We start from the raw sequence: 10000 nt of genomic DNA, 5'->3' as shown, positions 1-10000 counted from the left end.
AAGCTTTATTAGTCCCACACATGGGAAATTTGGGTTTAGTTCTTAGGTTTTGTGTGATGGCTTCCCTATGTTCCGTGTTGTGTCTACTGTGCCTTTCTGCCCCATGTTTCAGGTCTCTATGTTCTGTCTCCCCAGTCTGTTAAGTTTACATGTCTTGAGTTCAGTCAGTGTGTTTCCTGTTTCACGTTGAAGGTCTGTGTCTCATGTCAGTGTTTCTAGTTTTGCTTCCCTTGTCTAGTTCAGTCTAATTACTCCCAGCTGTGCTCTCCTTCTGTGTCTCATTACCCTCGTTATCCTTCAGTGTATTTAAGCCTTGTGTTTCTCTTTGTTAGTGTCACGTCCTCCCTCATAGCTGTGTGTGATTCTCCCCGAGTCTCCTCGTGTATTAGTTTTTCCCAGTTTAGTTTGCAAGGTTTTGTATCACCTTTATTTCTGTTCAGCAATTAAAGCTGCATTTTTTAGTTAAGTTCCCGCTCTGGTGAGTTTGCGTTTGGGTCCTTCTCCTGCTTGCACACAGCTGTTTTGTGACACACATTTACCCAAAACTTCTTTTCAAATGGGCCCCGTTGCCTAACGTTCGCTCCCCCAGCCTCGCCAACTGATCGAAGTGAGTACTCCCGAGCATTAAGCACGTCTGGGTCCACACAAGGGTTCCATCAGCACAGTGTGCAGTGACCAGCAGCCCAACAATGGCTGCCATTGTTGGGCTGCCAGCAGGAGGGTCTCTCGTGGCGGCCACCAACTACTATCAAAGGTGCATCAGCTCTACGTGCAGCAGCAGCTCATGTGGTGAAGTCATCCCTCACATCCAGGACTGCAGCACCTGGTAGTCCAGCTTCTTCTTTGATAAGCAGCCCCACTGGGATGACCCCACTGACTGAGGAGGCACAGCACAAGGCGGGGGTCTTGGGTGTGGTGACGAACAGTCAGATCACCTGTGTTTCCTGGGAGATGGTGATGTAGCAGCAGGCGACTGGGAGCATTGATGCGGGTAGCCCCACCTCCTCGTGATCCTGTGTTCTCTCTTGGTCCACGCCACCACACTTGATGGGGAATCGAACCATCAGCCAATGCTAGGTGACGGGAGGAAGTCGTGTTTACAGCCTTACTTTCTGTTTTTCCTTCTTTCGTCATAGTGTGGCTGCGTCTTCTGTTCCTCTAACCTCACTTTTTAAATTAACAACCAATAATAAACTTAAAAAAAAAACAGAAGCAGCCAATAATGACCTCTCTGTTGGTGCTCGAGCCTGCTTTGGGTTTCTTGGGTTACTGGTGTGGTGCGGATGGCCTAAGCCGGCAGCACAGGCCCTGGTGTAATTTAGATGACCATCCATGTAGGCTCTAATGGGAGGAAGACGAAGGCCACTCTTGAGTCTCTCACCTCCCACTACCCACTGGAATGCCCTCATGACCAACTCCATTGCCGTGATAAATGCCAGAGGGGAAATCGTGCAGCCTGCCATAACTCCAATTCCCAGGTGTTGCCAGGCTGTGGTGGTGTTCTCAGCTGTCACACAAAACTGTAAATCCTTAAAGTGGGTCTTGACCAGTCCTGTGATGTGGTTTGGTACGCTGAAATAGTTGAAGGCCATCCACAAGATCTAATGCAGAACTGACCAAAAGGCGTTGGCAAGGTCTAAAAAGACCACGTGATGGTCTCTTTGTTCTTTCTCAGCAGTTTGAATCTGGTGCCAGACGACGCTGGCATGCTCCAGACATCCAGAGAAGCCCCGCCTTCTGCACTGATGTGTCAATATAGTTGTTTCTTTGCAGGAAAGCAGATAGTCTTTGGGCCAAGACACTGAAGGAGATTTTTCCCTCTACGTTCAGCAGGCTGATCTGGCGAAACTGTCTGATGGATGAGGAGTTCTTCTCCTTAGGGATCAGAATACCTCTTTCTCTTCTCCAAGCCTTTGGAATCACTCCTTTCTGCCACGCTACCTTTATCAGCGTCCACAGGTATTTGAGGACTCGTGGGGTGTTTTTGTAGAGCCTATATGAGATGCCATTAGGTCCTGGGGCCGATGCTGCTCTTGCCTGCTTCACTACCTTCTCCACTTCACTCCATGTTGGTGGTCTTATGTCCATTTGGTGTTCAGGTGCCTGGATAGGTGGCATATCAGTCGGAATGATAACTGGTTCATGCCTCTATCAATTTCCTGCTGTCTCCTGGAATTTAACTGGTTGAAATGGCCTTTCTGCTCTGAGTCTTGTTCTTTACCCCACATCGCTCAGCCCCATAGCTGTAGATGATGGTTCCCAGGTTCTCCAGCTTCCTTTCAACTGGACCCTTTTGTTGATCTAGTATAAGAGCCAGACCCACTCTCTTTTCTCACTGGATCTGGGCCACAGAATCTGATCTTTCCTACCTTCCATCTTCCTTTCCCTTGCTGGTAGTGGTTGGCTAGACTCAGTGTTGGAAGACTCTGTTAGCTGTTTCTGAATGAGCTCTGGGCTGGTTGATGGTGTTGATTGTGGCTGGCTTGGAAATGTGTTGCTAGCTGTTGGTGGCTAAACTCCAAGCTAGCGGCTGATATTAAGCTAGAGCTAGAATCTAATATTTCAAGGCCCATGTCAGTTGTTAGTTTTGGCCAGCCACAAATGCAGTCCTGCAGCTTCTTTCCTACCATCATTGATGGTCCATTATTTGCAATGCTGGTTGATCTATTCATCGGTGGTACCGTTCCGTGGTTCGTTGCCATTAAATCCGTCCGGAAAGGGTCTTCTTTCACCCCTGCTCTCGCAGACCCTTCTCTTTTGAGACTTCTATAGCAATAATGGGTGTACCCAGGTACGCTAAAAAACGCTGGGCCCTGCTGGTATGAGGCACTAACCCACACCAGCCCCATTAGGGTCTATTCCCTCCTGTCAGCAGTCTTTCCAGGCTGTCATCTGGTCTTTCCCTGATTCTCAGCTGCCCATTCGCAGCGGTCACTGGTGGTAAAAAACTACATTTCCGCGAAAATGACGTCACTTCCAATTTCGGGCAGAACATGGCGGACATGCGATAGTTCGTGCTGATGGACGGAGGAAGTGTTATGAACAGCTGATCGGATCGGCAAAGCGTGTTTCTGGAATATTATGTTTTTGTTGCTGCAAGTGCTTTTTATGCAGTTTTTGCAAAGCTTTATGTGGAAGGAAACTGTGACCGAGGACAAGCTGATGGCATAAGATGTAAGTACAACTCCTCCGGTTTCATATGCAAAAAAATTTTTTGCGCTAGCTCACGTGGTTGCAGTGCTACCGGGATTTAAAAATAGTTACGCAAAACGGAGCGTGCTGCTCTGACCGGTTTTAAAGGGTTAAAATCTCCACATATCCTTTCTTCAGGACTCCTTCCACCTTAACAAGAATCTCAGTTCCAGATGTACTGAAGCATAATACTCATACTATAATGTTTCACTGTGCTGCACTGTGTCCTGTTGAACTGTGTTTGATCTGTGTACAGTCAACAAGGTAATAAAGATGCAGTCCTGTATGATTAGGACCTGTTTACTCTGTCTGTGCGCGCGTATGTGTGTGTATCTGTCGGTGCACAAGCACCTACCAATGACCCTGGCCTGGAGTCTGACCTTTAGACTGCTGTCTTTTCTCCCTCTGGTTACCATGGTGATCTCCTCCTGTTGCACCCCCTCCTGGTGAGTTCTGTATTCACATGTTACCTTTACACCTCCTAAAGAGAACGAGGGAGTGAGGAAGGAGACAAGTTATTCATACGCAGTCTGCACCACGCTGAGTCCAATGAACTTTAGAAACATCATCAATGCAGTTAAAGGAATACTTTAGCCCCAGGTGTACCAACCCTGTGCTGCGGCATATCTATGTCTAATGTATCAAAGACTGCATTTACCTCAAGCAGCAAAGAACAAAACATTCAGCACTCCTAACTCTAACAAGCACAGACTCAGTAACTCTGATGCCATCTTAACCCTGAGTGACGATGTTCTAATGTAATGCTTAAATAAGTTGTAGACAGTCTTCTTCAAACGTTTTGCTATAAAAGGAAACTTTGAGATTGGTATTCGGCTCGACGGCCGTCTGGTTTTTTTTAGGTGTGGTTGCACAAAAGCTGAAGTATTCTGGGACACAGCCAGAGGACAGACAGTTGGTAAGTGCAGAAACAAACAGTGACATCCAAAGCTTGAAGAACGTTTTCGTTGCACCACAGATCTTTAAAGCTCGTCCTCAGAGACTCAGTCTGTTCACTGAAAGCCATCAGTGCTTTCATTTCTTGTTATTGTAGCTGAACACTCTTCTCCTTACCCTCCCTCTTGTCTTTTATGATTGAAAATGTCTTTATTCATCCAGGGTAGCCATTTTGGACACTGTGGACCGGCATGTCTATTACACACTTTGCTGTGACAGTGGGTTGAACGTCCACACTCCAGTGAACTCATGTGTTGGTATCTTCCCCTCTAATTACAACCCAGTTCTTGCTTATCCAGGACATTGAAGCTGTTCCTGGACGGGGAAATTCAGGAATGTGGTTGATTTATTTTTTTGTGGCTGTTCCTTTGAAGACTAGATCCATGCAGCTGCAATGAAGGAGAGCTGACTGGTTTGTTTGGTTTAGCTCCTTAGTGCTAAACCAAGCCTGGGAGGTGTTGAGCTGCTAGAGAGATGAATCCAGCTGTTTCTGCTGAGACACTGGCAACAGCAGTCAGCTGACTCTTGATCTCAAACCTGCTCGAGAGCAGAGATCTGTTATTGCGGTACTGAGATGCTTGGGTCAGGCAGAGACAGTGTCACAGCTGTATGGAGAGCTGAGCTTTGGCATACTATTACAGACGAGAGCTCAAATACTGGGCCTGCTGACACGAGGCAGACTCGAGTTTTGTTCTACGTAGGCTTCCAGGATCGCTTTTAACCCAAGATGGCTTATGCTCAGTTTATTCACACGGGCTAATCAGTGTAATGTAATACAATCATTCAGTTACTCAGGGTTTTAATTTAGGTTCGTACTTTCAAAAATAGCAAGGTGTTACCAATATTCTCAGCACAGAGACGCAGACGCTGCCACAGACAGTAGACACTAACGCCATATTTTGGTTTCGTTTTTAGGTTTTCACTTCCTGGTGTTGGGAAATGTGACCATGCATATACATTTTCCTTAGGATGTCTTTCTCCCCTAACCCCAATCAGTCGCAGCAGATGGCCCCGCCCCTCCCTGAGCCTGGTTCTGCCGGAGGTTTCTTCCTGTTAAAAGGGAGTTTTTCCTTCCCACTGTCACCAAAGTGCTTGCTCATAGGGGGTCATATGATTATTGTGGGGTCTTTACCTTATAATATAAAGCACCTTGAGGCGACTGTCGTGATTTGGTGATATATAAATTGGAATTTCAAAATACATTTCTTGGTTACAGACTTGTGTTGTGCTCGTGTGAAAAGATTCCACAGAAACATTAGTCCCAAAAAGTAATCTTCAATTCAATTCAATTCTATTTTATTTATATAGCGCCAAATCACAACATAAGTCGCCTCAAGGCGCTTCATAGATACAGAGAAAAACCCAACAATCATATGACCCCCTATGAGCAAGCACTTTGGCGACAGTGGGAAGGAAAAACTCCCTTTTAACAGGAAGAAACCTCCGGCAGAACCAGGCTCAGGGAGGGGCGGGGCCATCTGCTGCGACTGTTTGGGGTGAGAGAAGGAAGACAGGATAAAGACATGCTGTGGAAGAGAGACAGAGGTTAATAACAGATATGATTCAATGCAGAGAGGTCTGTTAACACATAGTGAGCGAGAAAGGTGACTGGAAAGGAAAAACTCAGTGCATCATGGGAATCCCCGGCAGCCTACGTCTATTGCAGCATAACTAAGGGAGGATTCAGGGTCACCTGGTCCAGCCCTAACTATATGCTTTAGCACAAGTGAGGACGCTGGTGGACAGAGTCTAAGGAGCTCCTTAGACTAGCATGACCTGGATTACTGAGAACCTACAGACTTACTGCTGGGCAGAGAACCTAACCCACCATGGTCACCTGCTCTGTGCAGCAACAGTCTGCTCCACAATACTGCAGGTTAGACATATGTGCAAGCATGTCCTGAAGTATGCCTGTACACCTATACTTACCCTCCAGTGTGGAGTTAATACGCTGGACCCGCAGGCTGGGCGACCTCCGAGATGGAGAAGAGGAGGGAAGACATGAGAGCTCTTTGCCCAGTGTGGGGACATCTGGGACAGTGAAGACAATCTCATAACAGTGGTGGCTCTTCAGGAAACCAGCCTTGACAGAGGAGCGACGTGTTAGAGGCAAAGAGTAGAAAACATTGGATCAAATAGCTCAGGAGGATGTGGGCTAACACAGCCCGTGGTGTCACATTTTCATGGCTCAGTTTAATGTTGTTTTGTTGTTCCACCATTCCTCAGCCGGACTTTACATTTTACAAATGTATCCGGATGAAACATCCATGAACATGGAAATCAATCAAATCGTAAACCAGGAGACTTTCTCTGCTCATTCATGAAAACACCTTGTGGTCATTTTATCAACACTTCACCTGAAAAATCGCCTTACAATGATGAAATCATGACGAACAACTGTGTTCGTTTGACGGTGTGCAGACACACCTTCACCAAGTAGCTGCCATCCTTCTCTGAGACAGCAATGAGCGTAGCGACGTTCGACTGGTCATCTCTCCGTGTTGGAGAGCCAGGGGGCTCGTCATCGTCAGGGAAACGCACCCCACCTGCTTTGGACGTAGAGCCTGGGGACAGACAGGTAACATCAAACCACGGCAACCGTAGAAATGAACACAACTGCTGTCAACGTGTTTGCTGAGATGGAGAACAGCAAACCGATACAATCTGAGAGCATAACACCAACTACTGTACTGTCACATTATTAGGTACACCTGTTCCACTGCTCATCACAGCAATCCAAACATCTAATCAGCCTTTGACATCAGCAGGAATTTAAAGCATTTAGACAGGACGGCCTGCTGGAGCTCAAACTGAGCATCAAAGTAAGAAAGATGAACGTGGCATGGTTCATGATGTCAGGCGGGCTGCTGTGAGTATTTCAGACATTGTCGATGGGCTGGGTTTATCCTGCATAATCATGTCTGCTATCACCAAGGTTAGACAAGAGGAGACGGACTCCAACAGCCTCGACAGTCACCAGATTTCAGTCCAGCACAGCATCCTTGGGATGTGCATGAAAGGGAAATTTGGATGAGCAGGAATTTGATTGAAAGCATAAATGCAATGCTGGACTGTATTCAGGAAAGTGAGCGATCTGGAGCTGTGGCTGACAAAAGTACAAAATGCTTAAGTAAGAAGTGCATCAACACAGTAGCAAATGAAAATCTTTAGTAGTGAAGCACGTGTAGAGACAGCAAAAGTGTGTGTGAAGACAATAAGATTGTTTGATGTGGGTGAGGAGGTGTGTTACTGACTTTTGTGCTGTGGGCCAGTTGAGCCAAAACAACCTAAAAAATTGTAGTAAAACAATTCAGTTCCATTTTATACAGTGGCGACTCACAGCAACAGCTGCTTCAAAGAAACATCTGGATGGACTATGTGCTGGACCAGTGCTTCCTACAGCACAGCACCAACTGCAACTCATCAGATGCAGAACGATGCAGCACAGACACAATGTGATATTCCCATGTGTGTCTCAGTTAGACATTACAGCTTTCTCTACAGTTTGTGAATCAATATGAAAAATGCTTCCAAACTGGTTGTAGGACACACACCGAATGTCATGTGGTACTTTTCTACTCTGCTTAAGCACTCAGAGAACAGCTGGTAGCAGCTGTGGCTCAGCAGACCATCGACAAATCAGAAGGTAGGTGATTTAGATTCTCCTGCTCTTAGATTGCAAAGACGAGCAGAAGGTGCGAGGCTGATGAGAATCTGTGACCAAAACAACACAAGTGACAGACGGACCAAAGGACCCCGTCATTGTGATTCACTGATGCTAAAACTTCAGTGTTGGATGGGTTACAGCAGAGAGAATGTAAACTACATGGCATAACGCAGTCAGAACATTTTGATGAGCTGGATTGTTTTTGGTGCTCATTTTCAGTGCAGACACATATTTTTAGAAACATACAGGAAAAAAACAACAAACACAAACAGAGCCGTTAAAAGCACAGTGAGAAAATATCATGTGCTTTCTGCATTTGCCAGGCCCTCTGCTCATTCAAATCACCTGTACCTGTACTACTTGCCACTTTATCACGAAACGGGATACAGCGCCCCCTGGTGGTTTCAAATAAAGGCCAGTCACAAGTAGCATTCATAAACACACAAGCAGCATCACACTCACCTTTTCTTCCTGTTGCCATGGTGATGTGGTTAGGATTTAGGTTAGACAAAACCCGAGTACTGTCATCACTGACCTGAGTGTGAGAGCACAGGGAGACAGAGAGCACGGTGTCACAGCTCTGTGGTGGAGATGGACAGTACAGACCGATATCACATGGTCTCTTCCTCCACGTCCTTCTTTGTCCTGTTGTCCCATTTTTACTTTAGTCTATTATATCCCTTGGATATGAATACCAGTCAAATATAATCTGTCACTGATTTTTTTTTCATCAGTCCGAGACCACAAATTGATTATTTGAATAGAGTACAACTGCCACTCTGATTTTTAAAGCTCAGTCACTGCAAACTGACCAGGCTCTCCTTTATGACCTGCAGCTGGTCTGATCTGGAGAACTAAGGAGCAGGAGCCGAAGTTCATTTTGATCAATTTCTAATTTCAGCACAAAGCAACAGCCTTGTAAAGGAAAAGTATGTGCAGAGATAAAACTGGTGACAGAAAAGAGCCACAGGACGAGCCCTGGAGCCATGGGCAGAGAGGGGAACAAGAACAAGCGCGCACAAAAGTTTGCTGTTGCTTTCAGTAGTTTTTCTACAGAGTCAGATAAACACACAACACGGAGACATGCACAGCACATGACACTGTGTGCTGTTCTGGCCCACAGACAGGTGAGCTGTCAGCATCACAGGTCATGGGTTGTCTTATTTCACTGCTAGTAAAAAAATAAATATGATCCATGTATTTATTGCTATTTCACTGTCACATAGGCGTTTTTATTATGGTAGTTTTTGTTTTTTATTGCACATGATGAAAACTCTTTGCTGCCACAGGTTTTCACTGTTGTGTGGTCTGATTACCAGCACTGATATCTCCTCTCTTCTACTATATAAAGCTTCCCTATTTAAATTAAATAAATGAGAAAATATTCTTTTAAAAAATTAGTAAAATTCAAGAAATTCAACTGAAATGAGTTGAATGATGATTACTCGATATTGTAGCCTGCCCATTAAATTATTAGAGGCTTTCTTCTAATTCCAAGATTATCAGTAACAATTACAGCACAGTAATCCAGCGATTATTTGTCTTACAATACATTTAAATGGCTTTTTGCTGCAGTGCTTTACAAATGAAGCTGGATCCCGTACAGCGCGCTGCTGTGTCCGCGCTACACACAGAAATCAAAAAGGTGAAAATCCTCTGTGCTGTTTTTATCACAGCGTGTCCAGAAGTCACAAAGCTTTTGGAAGCACTTTAATATCGAGAGCTGAAACGTCTCAGTGTCACGGGAGCTTAAAGAGGACAACACCCATCCTGCTCAGCTGTACGGAGGGACGCAGGCACCTGAGGGCTTTGTAACACTGGGCAATAATGCGCTACATAACCATTCGGGATGCATAATAATAAAAGCAGGGTGCTACTTACAGGGACTGTGTCAACCCGTCAAACACAGATCCACACCCATCCAGGCTGCATCCTGCACCAACCTGCTGGTATAGCTAAACGCACGCAGTCACATAGGAAGTACGTACCGCTTAGTTCAGATCATCCGAGCTGCGCGCTTCCCGCTCTGGCGTCCGTCTTTGGGCAGCTGGCAGGATGCTGCTGTGCTCTACATGCACACTCACGTGTCCCGCGCGCGGACTGCTCGGCGGACACGCGCGTGTAGCAGACAGCCACACAGCGGGCACAGATGGTCACCGTTACATAACAAGGCGCGTCAGATGGGTC

The 10000-nt window shown here is 46.0% G+C and overlaps 1 protein-coding gene and 1 pseudogene across 2 annotated transcripts in view; one reads left to right on the top strand and one right to left on the bottom strand.

Moving 5' to 3' along the window:
- Positions 1–9848, bottom strand: part of adisspa (adipose secreted signaling protein a) — a 12533-nt gene extending 2685 nt beyond the window's left edge. The window contains exons 1-5 of one of the 2 annotated variants that reach the window (XM_085408437.1): positions 9802–9848; positions 8276–8348; positions 6574–6710; positions 6076–6229; positions 3548–3673 (exon numbers count right to left, since the gene is read on the bottom strand). In XM_085408437.1, the coding sequence (XP_085264563.1) occupies positions 3548–3673; positions 6076–6229; positions 6574–6710; positions 8276–8294 (436 nt within the window). In that variant the 5' untranslated portion in view covers positions 8295–8348; positions 9802–9848. The other variant, XM_085408436.1, reaches the window with a different exon arrangement.
- LOC146667303 (pancreatic progenitor cell differentiation and proliferation factor B pseudogene) lies at positions 690–1011 on the top strand (annotated as a pseudogene).
- Positions 9849–10000: the final 152 nt, after the last annotated feature.

This window comes from Rhamphochromis longiceps, linkage group LG6 (assembly GCF_057381845.1).
Source record: "Rhamphochromis longiceps isolate RC_006_pf linkage group LG6, R_longiceps_female_GT1.1, whole genome shotgun sequence".
Taxonomy (NCBI): Eukaryota; Metazoa; Chordata; class Actinopteri; order Cichliformes; family Cichlidae; genus Rhamphochromis; species Rhamphochromis longiceps.
This window is presented reverse-complemented; position numbering and strand designations above follow the sequence as displayed.